This window comes from Artibeus jamaicensis, unplaced genomic scaffold (assembly GCF_021234435.1).
Source record: "Artibeus jamaicensis isolate MK-2021 breed Jamaican fruit bat unplaced genomic scaffold, CSHL_Jam_final contig_466, whole genome shotgun sequence".
NCBI classification, from domain to species: domain Eukaryota; kingdom Metazoa; phylum Chordata; class Mammalia; order Chiroptera; family Phyllostomidae; genus Artibeus; species Artibeus jamaicensis.
Genome location: NW_026521844.1, coordinates 6,945,357 through 6,965,200, shown reverse-complemented (window position 1 = coordinate 6,965,200; position 19,844 = coordinate 6,945,357). Strand labels below are relative to the sequence as shown.

The 19,844-nt window shown below is 38.8% G+C and overlaps 1 protein-coding gene across 5 annotated transcripts in view; it reads right to left on the bottom strand.

Moving 5' to 3' along the window:
• The window catches only part of ROBO1 (roundabout guidance receptor 1), a 407,976-nt gene that overhangs the window by 39,877 nt on the left and 348,255 nt on the right, over positions 1 to 19,844 (bottom strand). For 3 of the 5 annotated variants that reach the window (XM_053667254.1, XM_053667258.1, XM_053667256.1), the window contains exons 16-20: positions 17,174 to 17,345; positions 12,922 to 13,119; positions 8,719 to 8,745; positions 7,297 to 7,339; positions 787 to 941 (exon numbers count right to left, since the gene is read on the bottom strand). In XM_053667254.1, the coding sequence (XP_053523229.1) occupies positions 787 to 941; positions 7,297 to 7,339; positions 8,719 to 8,745; positions 12,922 to 13,119; positions 17,174 to 17,345 (595 nt within the window). The remainder of the gene's footprint in view (positions 1 to 786; positions 942 to 7,296; positions 7,340 to 8,718; positions 8,746 to 12,921; positions 13,120 to 17,173; positions 17,346 to 19,844) is intronic. The other 2 variants (XM_053667255.1, XM_053667259.1) reach the window with 1 other exon arrangement.

The window sequence follows — 19,844 nt, the reverse complement described above, 5'->3', positions numbered from 1 at the left end:
ATTTTCCTGTTACTTAATTCTATGGGATATTTTACTTCCATAGTCATATAGTCTGATTCCTTATGATTCTTTTAATATTTCCTGAATGTTGAAGGTTATTTAAGTAATAAAAATCATTTGCAATTTTTTCTTAATTCCTTCCAAAACTGCATACTATATATCCATGTTTTGGCATGAAATGCTAGGAAGTAATTTACTTACACATATTTCTGAACCAAAACCACAAAGTACAAAATAAATGTATGTGTACACATCTGCAAAAGATACGCATGTTTGTATATTTACATCCTCAGGATTTATATCTATACTATTAAAATGTGATTTTAAATTACAGTTACTTTAAAATTTTTATTATTGTTGCACAATTGTCATTATTACTGCTATGAAAGAATTTGGCTCATTCAAATTATAGATTTATTGACATTTTGATGTTTTATTCTCCAAATCTGGAAAAGAGTTAAATGATAGCAATTAAAATTTTCAAGTACATTCTTATAAAGAAGAAAACTCTTACATGATTTCATTTTTCCTAATTTGTTTAATATTCTGGAGTCTATATGTTCCATTCTCCCATTACCTAGTGGGGAACATTTCTGTGAGAGAGTGAGGTGTGGAGATAAGAGGATGGAAAAAGTAAGCAGGCCAGACTGCTAAACAAGAGTCAACACTGCATGAAAATGTTCATCAAAGTTTCCTTTCCAACATAGAGAGAGGAAAAGAAACTCATCCCCTTATGCCTAGTTCCGTACAGTGCATGAGTTTGTCAGTACGTCCTGGGCCTCTAACCTGGGCGACTGTAGGTGGCCAGGTTGCTGTCGCTGTTCCCACTGCCGGCCGTGCAGCAGTTGATGGAGCAGTCGTTGTGGTTATTGCCGGTGTTAGGCCACGTGTCCGCCAGCCAGGGCTGTGCAGCAGGTTCACTGATGTTGAGAAGTCCTGGCCTAAGGAAAAAAAATACACAGTAAGCAAATAATATTTCTTATTCAGAATTCCAACGAATTCTTAACTCCATTATTCTCACCCATAATTTGGTCAACTATACTGAATGGCATTATTATTCCTTTTACTTCATACACACAACAACTGTAACAGACTATTCTGGGCTGTGCCTCAGTTTATATCACTGCAACTTGATAAACAGACTTAAAGTGCTATGTCATTTGCAATGCTCTACTCCACCTTTAGTCATAGTGACTAAACTTCATGGAATCTAAAACTGTGGATACATCTTTTTTTTTTAGTGTTTCAGTAACTTAAAGAATACCATAGTTAAGAGTGTACATTTCTTCATTTTTGTCCGCTTAAAAAATCACGATTCTTCTCACAACTTAAACAAATGGAACAAGCTCCTCACTTAGACAATGGATCACAGTAAGAACATTTTCATCCTTTTCTTCAAAATGGTATTTCAGAAATAGTGGGCTTGGAGCTCTGTGACATTTCACAGAGAGCCTTATCGCTGTTTCAGTGCACAGTTCTTTAAGCTTATCATTATATTCCGATGGGGACAATGTAAAATGCATAAATCCCTATACACACAAAGGGAAACTACCAAATTAAAGCTGGTAAAACAAAGATGTTCACTATAAAAAATATTAATGCTTATGGTTTTCTGTTTGTTCATTTGTTTGTTTTAACACAACAGATGTTAATTATCTTTCACTGTGTGTTGAGAATGCAAAGCACATCAGCAATTATTAATGGGAGCCTTGGACCACCAGTGCCTGAGATGCTAAATGGAGTCCAAGGAAGATATTCCTGATGTCCTTTTCCCACACTGACTGTCTGGTACCTCAGCAGCAGGTGACGATGCACCATATGCTGCCGGACCCACAGCAAATAGACTGGGACTCCCGGTTCCGCAAAGGTTTTCTGCAGGGTTTCTTTTTCCTTCTTTCTTTTTTGTTTTGTTTTGTTTTGTTTAAGTGTAATAGCCATGCTTCTCATTTACCTGGGAAGCAAGAACCTGACATGACACTCTCCAGGATTCCTATTCTGACACACTCAACTGAGAAAATTCACTATGCAAATGATGGATGTTTGAGGACTGATTCACTTCAAGTGAAGAATATGCATTTACACCTTATATATCTACTTATAAATATATGTGTATATATGTAATAAAATGAATCTTTACTCTTTGCTAACAATGTGTGAGGCATTGTTCTGAGGTCTTAAAAAGTATCAACTCATTTAACCTCACAAAATTTCTACAAGATAGTTACTATTATTAATCCAAATTTTACAGATGAGGAAACCGAGACACCTGAGAGAAGTTAAGAAACACGTACATGGTTATAATAACTGAGCGAATGGTAGAGGTGGGATTCAAACTCAAGCAGTGGGGATCTAGAATCTGCACTCTAATCTGAGATGCTATAAACATACACCGGAGTATGCTAAAATGTGTTCAAGCCATCAAACATTCTTAATAAAAGAGTGAGGAAGATGTCTGGAGTCCTGAAATTTGCCGTAAAGCTGTTAAAATGGAGCAAACTTCCTATTAAAATTATTGATAAAAACATTCTCTGAAGAGCAATGCTGTTGAACGGTTGAAATTTAAAATATTAAATGCAAGCTACATCACAGATATCTGGGACCTTGGAACTAAATGTTAGTTATAGAAAGTCTGCTTCCATTCATCTTTTGCTCTCCTTATTTTATTTTCTCTTGAACTTAAACCATATGTATTATCACTGTAGAAGTTATTAAAAATAAATCTCCATATTTGACACTGCAGAGATATTATGGTATGTTTGAAGATGGGTCAAGTGCATATTTTCCACAGCTTGTCTTACATGTTTCAAAAGGAAAAGATGAAATTTTTATGCTATTATGATTCCCTAATAAAGACACTTTGAAAGCTAATGTTTTGATATCATCATAGGCTGAAAGCACTTTTCATATTGATGGGTGATTTCCAACAGGAAGTAGGATTAACAACTCACATCCTGGTTCTCAGTTTGGACTTGCATTTGGAATGTTAATTATTTAGGGAAGAAAGTTAACCAAGATTACCAGCTCATATAAATCTTAAAATGTCATGTGGGTATTTCAGAGGTCTTTAAGGAAGTCAAGATCATATGCAGCTACTCTGATAAAGGTGCTATGAGGTCTCTTTAAACTAACAATCTCACGGACTATGTTTATGCATTTAATATGGTCTAGTGTGCATAAAACATATTTAGCTACTCATCAATATGAAATGAAGTAGAAGCAAAACACAGTGCTAGTTACAGCGATTGATGTGTCTAAAGTATTATATGTTATCATATAATATACTGTCATGTTACTTTTTATGTTTTCAGGCTAACATTCTTGAGTTTTGCCTATTTCTTTCCTGTCTTCAAAAGGACAATATTGATCATCTCATTTATATTAAGGGGCCAGAGTTATGTCACAAAGGAAAAGAGGGCAAAGGCACTTCAATAATTGTGTGGCAGTTACCTTCAATTTCTCTGTGCCTTTTTCTACTCTGTGTACTGTGATCACTTACTCAAAATCAAAACAAAGAAACACAAGACCCCACACCTATTTGAACACCTACATCACAAAATAAAATATTACAGGACCCACAGGCTGGAGAAAATGGTGAGGGGGCCTGACAGTGACCCCCGAAGGCTGTCCCCTCTTACCATTGGTGACCTGACAGAGTTTTGAGGTCAGGAAGAAGGGAAGGACAGACCTCAGCTTGGCCAATATTTAAAGAGAAGCAAGTCCTGAGCTCAGTTACTTCTCATCTCCCATTGCCAGGAAATGTGGTGTTGGCATTTTTTCACCCCATTAGGCTGATTTCTCTACTCCCTTTTCAGACTTTCTTTGCTTATTCCTGGTTTATGCTCTGGTTTTGGTTGTAAGTAGTTTTTTTTTTTTTTTGAAGAGGTGACGGGGATGACTAAGGTAAGGAAAACAAATGAATTAGAACAGCTACTTTATATTTCCAATATTCTCCTCTGGATGATATAATAAGTCCTTCCTTTTTTCAAGTTGAGAAGAAGTCTCTTTGCCGACCATAATCCTCACCTGTACTTCTGTGGGAATAGCTGAATTTATAATAATGAAGACTGGAAGAGATGTCCAGCTAAATCTTCTCCTTTACTGCAGGGAGATATACAGCACCTCAGGTTTTCTCTAAAGCCATCAAGGACTGAACATAAGTCCACTGACATTCTTTTTTTTTTTTTTGCAATAACTCCCTCCTTCCTTCTTTAGACACTTTTGGATGATTATCTCTCAAAGATCAATAATACATGTATTGATATTGAAGTAATCTAATATATTAAATATTGCATTACAAAAAGTCATGCATTTAATTATTAATATATTATTCAGCCATTACCCTCCTGCATCTGAAAATTGACTGTGAGGGGCAATCAACCAGATCAGGAGCTGGCAAACTGTTCCTGTAACGGATCAGACAGGAACTCTGTTAGGCTTTGCAGACCATGTATTTTCTGTTGCAACTACTCAACCCTGCCACTGTAGTGGAAAAGCAGTCACAGACAATCTGTAAACAAATGAATTTGGCTGTATTCTTGCAAAGTTTTACATACTAAACTGGATTTGGTTCAAGCACCATAATTTGCTGACCCCTGATATAAACAAAATTGCATGACCTCATATTAGGTATTTAACTGTGGTATTTACCCAGCACAAAAATGTTCATGGACGATGTCGCATGTGAAACTCAGTGAGCGTGTACGTGCAGGGAGACACAGGCCAGGCTGATGTGGTGAGAACATACATAGGAGAATGCAACACTGGCGGACGGCAGGTGGAGCGTAGGCTGCGGCACACAGAGGGGTGAAGAGGACCTGCAAAGCCCAGGAGTTGTGGACGGCCTGTGCTGTGCTGTGCTGAATTTGGATTTGATGTTTTAAATATGGCAGGTTCTACTGAAAATGGGATGTTCAGCCACTCAGACACAAGATCATATGCATTTCAAAAACCATTCTGGCTCCAAGAGGCAAAGGGATTCACAGGAAATAGTATAAATAAGGACAGATGAAGGCAGGACTGCTGAGAGCTTTTGTAACAGATTAGGAAGGAGAGAACCAGCGAAAGGAAGTAGTGATAGCGCAGGCGGTAAAACAACATCAACGAAAAGCGGTAACAGAAGAGGGAGGGGCATGACGGGAGCATTCTGACTCAGGTGCCACTAACCAAACGGGGCTGGGGGTTCAGCGAGGGCTCACAGAGCCTGAGATGCCTGAGGGAAGCCGGTGTCCACAGGCCGGACATGAGAGAAATGAGTGTGGGAGTGCGGCTCACTGCTCGTTCGCACACCGGCTCATAGAGCACACACACGTGCACACGCTCACCACCGCTAGAAAGCAGGACCTCCTCCTAAGCCCTCCTGACCCCCATATCCTGTTCTGCTTTCCCGTATCACTCAACTGCTAGTACAAGAGTTTGTTTTTAATGTTTATTATTTACGTCCTATCTCCTCCACTATGTGTAAGGTTCATGCAGACAGGAATTTCACTGACTTTCTTCACTGAGGCATCTTGAACAACTAGAACAGTGCCTGTCATGTGTAGGTATTCAATAAATATGTTTGGTTGATAAACTTAAAATTGTCTCTATAACTAACTCATTCTGAGCACTGAATCAAACCTCTTAACTGCTGTCTCTGTAACATTTCTGCATCTTTTCACGTTTCATTTGGTTCAAAAAAGAGATGATTTCCATTTGATATTTGAAATAAACCAGTTTCACTGCTGCTCTATTTTTAGGTTCAGAGGTTAATTTTGTATGGTGATATAGTGAGCTTTTCGAGATGGATAAATATTTTAGGAACTTCGTAATTTTCCAGCCTTGCCACAGAAACTACCATTTGGTACCTGTGAGCTCCTGCCATTATTCTGATTTGATAATCGGGTCTGTTGAGGTTGCAAATTCCATCCCAGCAGAAACCGGACTGGGACTGTGCATGTGTGTGGGTGCGAGGGTGCGCATCTGTGCCTGTGTCCGTGCACAGAGAGGCTAGTGCTGAAATACAGAAGCTGCTCAATAAGCACTTTCATGTGCTTTGATTCATGAGAAAACTGAACTCTGCAGTCAAGACTGTACACAGGTACGGAGGTGGTTATATAATCAGGCATTGCAGATTTATTCATGGGAGAATGCTCTTATGCCAGAAGCTGTTTCATGGATGTCTGGACTATGATTTAGATGGAAATCCCCTGGATGCAAAAACACACCCTGGTTTAATTCCTGAATCAAGTGGATTTATTCTGTAGGAAGACCTCCCTAGCTCTTGGATCTTTCAGAGTCTGGCTTTGTTTCACAGGCAGGAAAACAGAAAGCTAGCTGCAGGGAAGGAAAGATTAGCGCTTGCCGCCATATATGTACAGCAATGGGCCAAGGTAGTCGACGTTTCCTTTTCAATCATGCTTTGTCATATGCTAAATTCAGCAATTTCATATCAGACCGTAGGGTCCTTGCATTCAGGAACAGTATCTCACTCATTTTTGTCTTTTCCAGTACAACCACATTATCCATCTGTACAGAGCAAGACAACCAATAAGTTAATTGAACTTGAATTATAAAATGATTTTGGTTGGAAGATTTTTTTCTTATACTTTAACCTATATGTTACTTTTTTTTTTTAAATCAAGTTATTGTAGAAAATCCCAAAGACTGGCTCATATAACTTATAGCTTATTTCAGCCCCTGTAAGCCTCCTGTCTCAGCAATTTGTGATTCCCTGTAAATATATTAAAATTCACTGAATAATAACTAATGAAAAATCATAAATATAGGATTGAGGTTCATTTTAATGAGAGAAACAAAAGCTCTGTGTTAATAAACTACCTAGATTTCTTTTATTTCAACATATTTCCCTGCAAATGGACAGCTAACTATGCTGAATTCATAACAAGAACAAACATAACCTACAATTTACTAGCAAATGCTGTCTTCAGCAGGTTTTCAAATGAACACTTTTTCTTTGATAGTATCTGTTAACTAGCTATATTTCTTAATCTTCATAAATGCCATCACTTAATTACTTTAAGTCCTTTTAATCATCTGCTAAATCAGCAAGTCTGTCTTTCCTGGTTAAAGTTCGCCCTCTGGTGGTGGTTGACTGAGCTGCAACAGCTCCGCTCAACTATATTTGTGTGTAAACAAGGTGGGTGTCCCAGCATAGCAGAATGGAGTATTTCTGTAAGATCTGAACCAATTCCACCTTTAAATTAAACCTTTTAAGCAAAAGTAGTGATGTCATCATGAAATACAAGAAGGAATATCTGGGATTCCCCTTGGGATCTACAAAACAAGCAAGATAATTACCTCCCTCCACTGCTCACAGCTTCGCCTCCTCTCTGATAAGTTACTAGAATGTCACAAAAAAAGAGAAAATTAATAGACATGTTTAAATTTGTACATCAAAAGCTAATACATTTATGAGCATCTTTCTAAGTCAGAATGCATTCTCCCTTTCTACTTAGAAGCAATACAAAAATCATCATAGGAAGTAGCAGATGTCTGATTCAACTAGTATTTTTATCATTTTATAGAATTATATATGTTAATCTATTTATAAATGTACCCACAAGGTTGAAAACTAAGCAAAGGCAAACTTCAGTACACTTTTATTAAATATAACTGTCACACACTCACACAGATTTATATTTGAGTTCATTATTAAGATCACATGACTTCATGAATTTATCTAAGTGGAATCTTAAATTTGGAGGAAAGTCCCTACTAGACTATTTTTCCATGAGTACCAGTAAGACACAGATAAACGCTAAACCTTCTCTCTCTCCACACACAAAGATGTGTATGCGTGCCAAGTTGTGACTATCAATTAATGCAGCCTGTTTTTTTATCGTGGCTTATAGAAACTCTTCTCATTAGACTTTCATCAGCTATGCATATAGAGTAAAAGACATATTTTAATGCTCTTGAAAGCATTCTTCAGCTTAATAAATTATGGGTATAAAAATTTAGCCATAACAAAACAAGATTTGCACATAGGCGAGGGGTTAAGAAGATTAGCTTTTCTGCAAATACAGACACATTTTCTGAGAAGAAATGTGTTTCTAAAAGCTGCCAAATTCTTCGACTTAGAAGAACTCCAAACTGGGAGTCTGTTAAGGAGAGATAACTGCCTGCAGTGATTACAGTAACTGGATTAGAAATGAGGAGGCAACGCCACAGGTGTATCTTTTGCTAGAACGATGGGAAAGAAGAGGACCCACTTTGAAAGAAACCAAATAGAACAGAACGTTAGGTTTCTGACTTGGGAAAATGAAAAGTTTTATCTTCACATGTGCTCGGTGATTTTGGTTACCTTCGAGAATGTTGATTCTATGAACAGAGAATTGAAAGGGAGAGAAATTTTTGTTGGAAAACCTGAAAGCTTAAGTTAAGGGGAAAATGCACTGCCAGGTATGAAATAATCGATAAGATCATTAACGTGTTAAATCATGCCACGGGCAGACACAGTGTGTCTATCTAATGAAACACATGCATACAAGGCTAATGCGAAATGTGGAGTGTGAATAAATAACTGCATTAAATGGGTGAAAAGCAGCACCAACCATTTCTGCTACAAATGCATGCCTGACATGAGTAAATGAAGTATTGTATTCTATTTAAGTCCTTTCCCCCAACTTACTGCAGAAAATGAAATAAAAACAGAAACACAATAGTACAACACATGCCATATTAACAAAGGAAAGGAGGAGGGTAAGTGCAAATATATACCTGTTGGTGTGAAGGTAAAAGACGGGACTGAAAAATCAAAACAAAATATAAACCAGTTATTAAGCTGAAGAGAGAAAGGGAACATATCACATTAGTATAAATCAAGCAGACAGCTGAACATAAAACAAATGTAAATAACTAAGCCAGTAGTTCTGACATTCTGATATATGAATAAAAATAAATCTGAGGTTAAAAAGAGAAGCTTGTCTCTACAAGTACCATTTTGAAGTGTCTGACATTCTCTAGCATGGAGGGAAACTGCTGGGTTAGCCCGTGAATGACCCTGCATTTGGAAAAGCAGTCAGCTCAGGGCTTCAGGACAAACGGGGTTCCTCTACTATAAATCATTTCCACGTACGGGATGATGGATTCTTAAACAAGTATTATCAGGGTCTTAAACAAGTATTATCCAGAACCTTATCTAGAAATCTGAAAGTAAATGCTTATTAAAGGAGACTAATAGATACTTAAATATTCATCATTAAGAGACAGAGACAGATTGAGGGGAGGAGAGAGAAAGGGGAAGAAAACATGACAGAAAGGAAGAAAGGCAGATGGGAAGAAAAGAAAGGAAGACAGACAGAAAAAAAGGGAAGGACGGAAGGAAAGCAAGGAAGGAAGGTAGAACTGGAACAAAGGGAACTGTAAAACTGAACTCCTTCCCATACCCGACACCTTATTTTATGAACAGTGCAATGCTGCATTTTTATCATCAATTCGTGAGTGGACAGAAGAAATGGGGAGTTTTAAACTTTAATTTCTCTATTTTAGTCATGTTTAGAGGCTTTGTAGGAGCAGGGTGAGCATTTTTTATAATGCCACAATCTGGAAGCTAAACAATAGAACAATAACACCCCTCTGCAAACCTTCTCTCTGTAGTAATAAATCTTAATCTAATCAATAATGCCTGAAATTGAACTGCAGACCTCAAAAGTAGCAGCCTTGCCTCCCCCATTTTTCCTAGCTTCCCCCATTCCTGGGTGGTGGATAACACCAGCGCCTACTCCACGTAATTCATAGAGGATGGAGGCTGACTTATTTTCCGAGCTCTTCACACTGCCTGCTGAGGAAAGCAAGGGAACCTACGTTACCTCCTGAAGACTACAGTTTGCTTTTAAGAAAGCCTTAAAATATACAAACTATAATACTGACTAGCTAACGTGGATGAAAAAGCTGCCCCCAAATGTATTTTTTTCCATTCCCATTTGAAACTGACTGTAGGATTTGACCTTTGGGGGATAAACGGTGGAAGGCGACAGCAGCCTGCACCGTGGTCACGGCTTAGCAAACCATTTTATCTCTGGGCATAGCGGACAGAACAAAAACAGAAACCTCAGTGCGTGCACCTGATTTATGCACTGGCCTTCGCTTGCAGCATGGCAGTCCCTGTCTGAAGAATGTATTGTTTCCTTTGAGTAAGGTCTTTTCACAGAGTCCACGTACTGTAGCTACATTCAAAGAGTCAGAGCCGGAGTAACAAGTCTCCACAAATAAATAAATAAATAAAGGAATGAATAAGGCGCATTGGAAAGTAAAGCTATTCAGGCGAGAACAGAGTGCTTGAACATTCATTTGCAGTCACAAGGACACAAGGAAAATGGGAGAGGTCCTTGTCAGTACTCCCAGCTCACTGCCACCCTGGTTTAAGGAACTGAGGAGATGAAAGGAGGTCGGCCTGAGTGAGATTTTTACAGCATACACATGAACAAATTAATTCCAAAGCTTCCAATAATATAACACACTGTTTACCGAGCAATGTGGGGACCCTGAGTGAGTGTATGTGGAGGGGGTCCCTGGAGTTCTCGTGGAGGAGACGTCTGCAGATAAATGTGTGTGGGGGGGGAGGCTCATCACTACCCAGTCACCGTCTGACTTGACTGTTTCTAGGCTAACTGGCTCTTCTACATTCATTTTTAAAAATACTTCACTTCCTTTTTTCTGTAATTACTCTCGTTTCTGACGTGGACAATTTAAGATTTCAGGGTGCACTTTAAAAAAAATTTCATAGAAACAGAATTATGAAAAAGTGCCGACAAGACAAAATGAAGAAAGCAGAATCCAAAGCTCACCAATTACATTTGTAATTATGTTCTATGAGTTCTGCTTAAACAAAAGCCAGTTAAAAGGACAATGGTATTAGTTTAATAGGTTTTGCAGAAAGGGCACTAGGCATTTGCCAGCATGCTGAAAGGACATTAGTAAAGGAAAAAAATTCAGAAAGGAAGAGGTTTTCATGTCACATATTTAGATTTCAAGACAATTGAGCATTACATTGTTGTAACTACGCAGCTACAGCCCTTTATGACAATAAGAAACACAGGATTCCTGCAGAATTCAAGAGACTCCACATCTATATGCTAATTAGCAACTTTTTCCTTATTCGAATCAGATTTTAAAACACAACACCCAACACTCCCCTCTGTTCTTCCCCAGCTCCACAGCACAGGCACCCACAAACCCCTTCTGACTGCATTGTTTCTCAGACAAAGGTTATTTTACGGTAACATGTTGCCTGACATTGTTCTACTTTGTGTACATAATGAGCTCCAGTGCTCTTTGTGGTAACATCTAAGCCCTCATTTTTCATTTCACTGACATTTTACTTCATCTCCAGAGTGGGCACAGACCTGAAAAAGAAAACATCGGGGGGTGATAATGCCAAGGGCAAGGTGTGCGCAGAAGGGGCTGCTGTGCGGCCACAGGTCCGGCGCACACCGACTCACTTCTACAGCAGGGGTGACGAGGCTGCGTGTTGCCTCTTTCTTGCCAAGACCCTGGGTGACCGAGATTCTCGGACTCCAGTCTGCCACTGCAGACGGCGTCCTAAGTATACAGGGGTGTTCCAACCGGCACTGCAAACTCTTGCTTTGCCATTTCATTGGTCAGGGAAATGACTTGGCCAAGACATGTTCATTGAGAAAATAGGCAGACATTTCCTTTTATTTTTTTTCAGCGTGATGGTAAGGGTGGGGATGTGTCTTTGATAATCCTCTTTAAATTTGCATTGTGGCAAAGCAAAAGTGTTGTCTGAACTTAAAGTCAAGGCCTTCTGAGTAGGGGGATATATAATTTGTCATACAAAGCAGAGCAATTTTTAGAGTAAAGGAGCACTACGGAAATTTACTTGTGCTAAGACATAAATTGGGACTGTCCCCTGAAAACTGGGACTCAGAGTTGTCTCCCTCACAGCCCAGGTCTGAGGTCCAGAACTGATCAATGCACTTGAGGGTAGGGGGAGATTATCTGTGTGAGAGGATTAACAAATCACCTGAGAGAATGAAAAATACAGATTGTCAATCTGCAGACTTCCCAGCTGTGTGGCCAAGGTGTCTAAAACACCTCGGCATATTTCATTCATCCAAAACATTGTAAACAATTGCAGGCAAGTAAACTTTATCTTCTAAAACTGTAAACATATTTGTAACAAAGTCACCATCACCAATTAACAGCATAGACATAGTCAACTCTACAACTTTATAGCAATATAGCAATAAAATAACTACTGAATCTCTTCTCTCTTCAACCTAAAGGACCTCATTCGGTCATGCAATTCGTATTCACTGAAGACCGATGCATCCGGGGGGAGGGGGGAGGGACGATGGTGGAAAGAAGGGGAAGGGACTAGACCCAGTGTGGGAATGACTGTGGGAACACGGGGTGGGAGGGTGGGCAAAGAAGGAAAAACTGGGCCATCTGTAATAGAATAACAATAAAAATGTTTTAAAAAGAAATGACTATTTAATAAATAATCATAAAAATGAGACTATACAAATAATCTCTTTAGCTTCACAACAGCAACAATGCCACCTCAAAGCTGTGTGGAAGAGTTTGAAGCTTGTTTTTGTAATTTCTATGACAGGAGATCAAAAAGTTTGCTTGGGAACATAAAGCAAAAAAAAAAAAAAAAAAATCATTCCCTAAGAGAACGGGGGAATTGCGGAACACCCAAGGGTGGATGTACCTGGGAGAAAGGTGTTGTAAAGGAACTGAGCCCCAGGCTGATGTGCCGTATTTGCAGCATTGCTACTCAATGCGAGTTCATATGTAGATTATCACAATAAAATAAAAGCACTTTTGAAAATCTTTATGTATTAAAATAATTTAATACAGGACCTATATAATCCTATACAACTTGGAGTCACAGATGAACATCAAGATTTGTGTCAACACAGTAAAGTACGAAAAACGTAGGAAAGCTAATACCTTTTCTGATACCGGCATAGGTGCTTGTCAGCCCGTTTCTCTTCTTCCGGTGCCGGTAGAGCCAGATGCTGAAGACCATGAGGATGATCCAGCAGGCGGCCCCGATCCCTGCGATGAAGGCCGGCTGCTTCACCACCTCCGAGATCTGCTGAGCAAGACTGACTTGGTCCTCGGGGGACACGGGGTTTCCGTGGGAGTCTGAAAGGCCGTCATTTGATTAATTTGGTTCTGAAACTCAGTAAATGATGAACTCATGGCTTACGTTATATAAAACTAACACCATTATTTTGTTCATTTTTGGACAAGGGCTTCTGTCTTTCAATGTGCTACACCAGCATTTTTAGCTAAAACAATTCATGAGATTTTCAGCAAAATTATGTTCATTTTATTTATTTTAATTCAAAACAAATGTGATATAATTTTATGAAATACATTTTAAGACAGGCAAATGAACAGGATTTCTATTTTTTATTGGAGAAAACTCTGCAACTTATTGCTTAGATTACTGGTAAGTTTTAGGGGAAAGTGCTGTAAGTAAAAATGCAATTCTAAGAAATGAAATATCTTAATGCAAATATACAGATAAAGATCCCAAATAAGTATAAAAAATAATATATACGTTCTCGGACGTGTGTAGAAACCCTCAATTATATGTTCTTTAAAAAAAAAAGGTAACTAATGAAATTGTATTTCCTGTGTAAGGTAGTTATTGAAAAAAATGCGTTGTGTCTTGCGTCCCCCCCTGCCCACACACACGCATTGGAAACTGCCTTAGAAACAAATCATTTGAATCTATGTTCGGGAGGCCCTATAAAATTCAAGATTATAGAAAAAAAACAATGAAAAATTACAGTAATGTTACCACTGGAAGAACTATAATCTTTCTTTTGAAACAATAACCATGGTCAACAATAAATATAGAAAGATTAAATATGGACAGGAATGATCAGGTTTTATGAATATTATAAAAAGCTTATGTTTTCTGATAGCTATTTTGATTCAAGAGTTAAACGTGGAATTTATGGCTCATAAAATTCATTTGTTTTACATTTACGTTCAAACCTACTGAGATATTCGTGTTTCAAGCCCCACCATTTCATCAAGTCACACAGCGCCGCCTGGTCCTCTGCAGCCAATGGGAAGCTACCACTGTGTTGCCGGAGCAACACCCTCCATCGCCAGCACCTGGTGATGCCCACCCTGGGGAAGGCCAGCGGGCAGCGCTCCTGTGCGTGCTCCTGCCGTTGTGTGCTCCTCCCTATGTCTGGTGAGACAGGAGGGTGACTGCCCCCTTCTTTGGGATGGGGCTTTCTGACAAGTGTTCAATCGTTTTTGTCTGATAATGCTCTGCTAGCACAACCTGCTTTAAAATAGAAACATTCATTCCACTCTAAAAATCCTTCTTTGTTCAAGAAAATAATGGGTATAACTCGTCATGTATGAATAACATTTCCCAAACAGAAAGAAACATCCCACAGATTACTTTTCCTTATTAAATGTCACTGCACCCCGATCGGGCACTGGCAGGGAAAAGCAGCGGAACTCCATGGTTTAGGAGACGGCCTTAGGAAAAAAACAGCGCCGGCTTCTCTGCAAAATGGCTAAATTGCTACTCGTGTTGTGTGTGGTTTTTATTTATTTGCCTTTCTTTCTTGAACAGAATTTCAGATTTCATTCTATGGAGGGTCAAGGCTGAAAAACCCATTTTCACAAGTCGTCATCTGCCTTCAACTGTTTGTTGACTGGAAGTTTTATTTCCTGTTCCAGACCCTTTTATCTATGGTTCTCCTAAGAGCACTTCATCTTCTGAAAGTTGGCCAAGCACACCTATTCTTTTTATCCCTAATACATGCTTTATGTCTGCTGGGTTTACAGATTTCATGGATATTTGTGCAAGGGGAAGGTGGGTAGCTTCCGATTTGATGGAGACAGACAAGAGAGGTCCTGTGCCTGCGACCAGAAGGGCTTAACAGAGTACAATGTGGTGTGGGTGGTGAATGAAACACTCCCTCTGTTTCCATCCTTGTCTCACTGCAGCCGAGGCTACATTGAGGTACGGAAAAAAACAGGAATGCATTTATAATTCAGGAAAACTCATCTGACCTTTAAATCCCACAATTTAAATCTTGAATAAATAAAATTGACATGCCCCTTTTCTTACATTTATTTTTGAAAACCCAGGATTAGAAACCACATGCTATATAAAAATAGGTAAATAACATCAACAATATCCAGGGTTATCACAATGTAATTTATAATTTCAATTTTAACAAGTTAATACTGATGTTTCCCAAAACTGGGCAACTGAATAAAAATGTCTATGCTGAACTGCTCCCCTCAACTTATAGAACACTGTGACCCTGTATATTGAGTGAAATTTTGTAACAAATGAACCAAAAATAAACCGCGAAGCTATTTTCACTTAAAAGTTGTATATATAAGCACCACTTAAAAGTGTGCTAAATGTAAAGTGTAACCCAGAAAGCAAACTGTGGCCACGACTGTTTGCCCTAAAGGTCTGACTGGGACCCTCGGAGCCCGGAGTTATTGGGAGGTATTCCCTAACGAGGGATGGCATTTTGTGATGTTCCCGTCCATCTGTTGGTAATCACAGGACTGAGTTCTGGGCAGGAGCCACGGGCACCATCAAACCCTCCCGCAAACTATATGCCTCAATACCTCCTTTCTGCTCTCTCAGTGTCCACCTTGGAAGCCCTGTGTTAAAGAGGGTGAGCTGCATCAGAACGTGCCCCTCCCTGTCTGCTGGGAACAGAGTTCCTCCTCCCAGCCAATGGCCCTCAGGGGCACTTCACTATGTTATCCCACAGGAGTTCTGCAAATGTGTCTTCTACAGCAGCTGGCATGGTCTTAACAATGAAACATGAATAACAGTTTCCATAAACTTCCTGACGTGTAGCAATAAAGTTTATTCAGAGCCAAATGTTTAATTTTGTTTTGAAATAATTTCTAGACTGTCAAATTATCAACATGCAAAAATACTATGTATTTATTTAAGTATAAAGATTCATATATCTGATGCTTTTCATAAATTAGCAACTGACATAAAATATTACTAATGTTTAACTCCTGATCTGGAACAAACACACACAAAGTTGACTATGTACTTCTTGGCATGTCTCGTAATTTAATTATGAGACAATGAGACGATTATGAAACAATCAAATTATGTCTCATAATTTAAATGTTTCCTCTCACTATCTGACCCCTTTTTCCCCAGTTTTTATTTACAATACTATCTTCCCTGGCTGAGGAGCTCTGTTGGTGAGAGTTGTCCTGATACACCTACATTGCAGGTCCCATCCCTGATCAGGGCAAACACCAACCAATGAATAAGTAACTGGAACAACAAATCAATGTTTCTCTCTCTCTCTAAAAATATAAATAAGTAGAATAGCATTTTGCTGTTTTGTTACTGTATGGCTTAGATTTTACTGGTACCCACTTCCAAAGTTGTATCTTATGTTCATACCGCATTGTCTATTGTGGATTTTTGTAATGAAGGATTCTCTGTCAGTTTTTGTTTACTCATCTAACTTTTGAAGCACACACTATATTTAACTTTATAAATAATTACCATATAACCATATTCCAATGCACTTTGACATCTCAATCTACTTTTTATTATGAAAAGCAGTTATAATTTTAAACAGCCAGAAAAATGCTGAATATAAGTTACAATATTATTGCAATAAACTTCTAATACCTGGTATAAGTTTTGACTGAACGTTTGTTTTATTTTGACCCAAACAACCGTAATTTCTATGAAGGTGAAGACTGTGTCTTTCTTGTTCACCAAAGTACCTTTGGTGCTCAATGAATTGTATTTGTTGACAAGATGGAAATAATTTAATCGGACAGGATTAGGATGACACAGCACGACAGACTTCTGCTTCAAAAGTCATTTAGAGATGTGCTTGGATACATTTAAGTTCAATTGTTATATATATTAAAGCCAACACCATCATATTGTAGCTACATTGCCACATTCCATATTTTATTCAGCTTGCCACAGCAGTTCCACCACATTTAAAAAGAGGGGAGGGGAGGGGAGGGGAGGGGAGGGGAGGGGAGGGGAGGGGAGGGGGGGGGAGGGGAGGGGAGGGGAGGGGAGGGTGGGAGGGGAGGGGAGGGGAGGGGAGGGGAGGGGAGGGGAGGGAAGGGGAGGGGAGGGGAAATAAGCCAAAGGGACGAGGGACAGATACTCTCACACCGGACTTGCGCCGGCACTCACCTAACTGGATGAACTGTGGCTCGCTCTTCACGCCAGGCCCCGCCCCCGTGCTGGCCGCCACCTCCACGCTGTATCGGATCCCGGGAACCAGAGAGGGAATGACCACAGAAAAGGTGGAACCGTCTACAGTCTTGTTTATGTGGTAACGAGTTTCATTGCCCAAACACCAAACCTGTCAGAAGAACACAGTGAAAGTTAAGGTGGGAAATTATTTAAGTTAATGTAAAGATCAACATAGTATGGTGGTTTTAGACATAGTTCAGTTCTCTTATGAACCCAGTGTGGGGAGTTTCAAAGTCTACTTTCCCTAGGATCTAGTTCTGAAGGATGCTTCAGGCAGGCCTAGTGTTAGCTGGACTGTGAAGCCCTCTTTCACTTTCACATATACTTTTAAAGCATTACAGATGGTGAGTCTAAATTTTTGCTTGAAGACACTAGTTGCTATCAGCCCATATCACCGGCATTAAAAAAAGAACATAAGAAAGAGCTGTGTGTATCTGGATAAAGGACAAGAGCTCACCTAGCAGCATTCGGCATTTGCATCCCCACTGTGGGCTAGGTGTGATGTTAAATGGCCAGATAGCCCAACACGAAGACAAGGAGAAAACTCTGAGCCTAGTCACATACTTCAACAGTTCTCTGGAATAAAGTGACCTGGTGCCATCAAAGTCACGTTACCTTTTCTATCAAAACCAAGAAGCAGGTGTTTTAAAGAGACAGAGCTTCTGAATGGAGTACCTTGCATAAGCATGGTTATTAAAGCAAAGACAGACTCACAAGTGGAGAGCAGATGACAGCTAGTGGGCAGGGCTGGGGGCGGAGCGACGGAGCGGAAAGGAAAAAGGACGCGTGGGCGTGGACAGCGGTGTGGGGGCTGCTGGGGGGAGGGTGCTGTAAGGGAAATAGGTGGTAATGGGAAACATATAATAAAGGAGTCGGTTACTAATAAAAAATAAAATAAGAGGGAAACAATAAAAATAAAATAAAAATGTAACTAAACATAGGAATTATCATAGGATTTTACTCAGCCTATAATATGGTAATCTATCAACAAAGAGAGAAAATTAGCACACTGATCTTGTACTTAATATGAATATTAATTAGTCCTTGACAACATGAGATCACAAATAGCATGATTTGAAAGAAAAATATTCTTAAAAGAAAATTATTGGTTATTTCATTGAATTGGATAATAACATTTGTGATAGAAATTTATTTTCAGAAAATAAATATTTCTGAACTGCAATATAATCCTTAATTTAAACTCCGCTAAGGGATTATTAATCACAGGGTGATCTTTGGCAATGTCCAAAGACACGGGTGTGGCGGACAGCAGCACTTGGACTCAGTTTCCACACAAAAACGACCCGTGGAGTAGTAACCATGCCCTGTATTCTGTATGATGTCCCTTCAGCAAGACGTGCCTGCTGTCCAAACTGTAACAGGAAAGGGGATTTAAAATAAATCCAACATTATCAGTGTCCTCTACCATGAGGGTAATAACCTTGATTTTTCATCTTTGAAAGTTAATATTACTTAAATATAGTTTCAATGCATAGCATCAGCAAATGGTCAGACTCTATACCAGGATCTGACCATTTAGAAATAAAGAGCCCTTTGTGATCCCCTCCCCACTCAATTACATTACGCAGCTGAACCAAAGCCACAAACTGATTTTGTACCAGTAAATCAGGTTCTGAAAGGCATTTTATTATTTTAAATTGACCATGAAGTTAAGTGAAATCCACTCTTTCACATTTTTTTAGGAGAGAAATGAGTTTTGACTCTTAGGGGAAAATGCCTACATTACACAATTTTGCTTGAGAGCTGAGACATCACCTCATTTTAAATCCTCAAAAACCTTTGTAACAGTTTATTTTTATGAACTGAACCATAGTATCCTGACACTCCCAGTATTGAAATAAACTTCAAACTCATGAGAAGGCACTTAAAACAGTAGAGACTCTTACCTTTCAGTGATTCGATTACATTAGAAGATCTAAATTTAAATGGCCATAAAACAACCATAATTCATTTATGGATTTAAGTACCACAAATACTATTAAAAAGTTGCCCTTTACAAGTGTACATAAATTTTCTGTTTGTATTTTAATAAATTACTTAAAGTTAATAAAATTATATCTAAAAATAAGTGCCATATATGTGGTTATTAGGTAAATTGTTTGCTACTCAAAAGAACATTTATCATCTTTTTGATGATAAATCAAAAATAATGCACATCAGAATCACCTAGAAAGATCCACCAAAATATATACACCAGGGCCCCATTAGAATGACTGACTCTGAATTCCTGAGAATGATGGTCAGGCACCTCTGTCTAAAAACTATGTCCACAAGTGATTCTGATGCTAGCATGTAATTACATGTACAAGGTAAATGTGTTCACCTGCTAACATTAGTTTCATATCAAAGACACAGCATAAAATATTCAGATATGTGAGATAATCTACTAAGTATAATAATTTAGCTAGTCACTAGAAAAATACTCAGGTGTCTGGAAATTTAAGCAGTGTCTACAGAAATACTAGTTTTGCAATTAAAAGTTTTTAGTATGTACTGTTTACGTAAGTTTGAAAAAGTATATATAAATCTCTTCTCTGTTGAGATTGTCCTGATTCAAAGTCATTTATCATAACTCATTCAGACTATC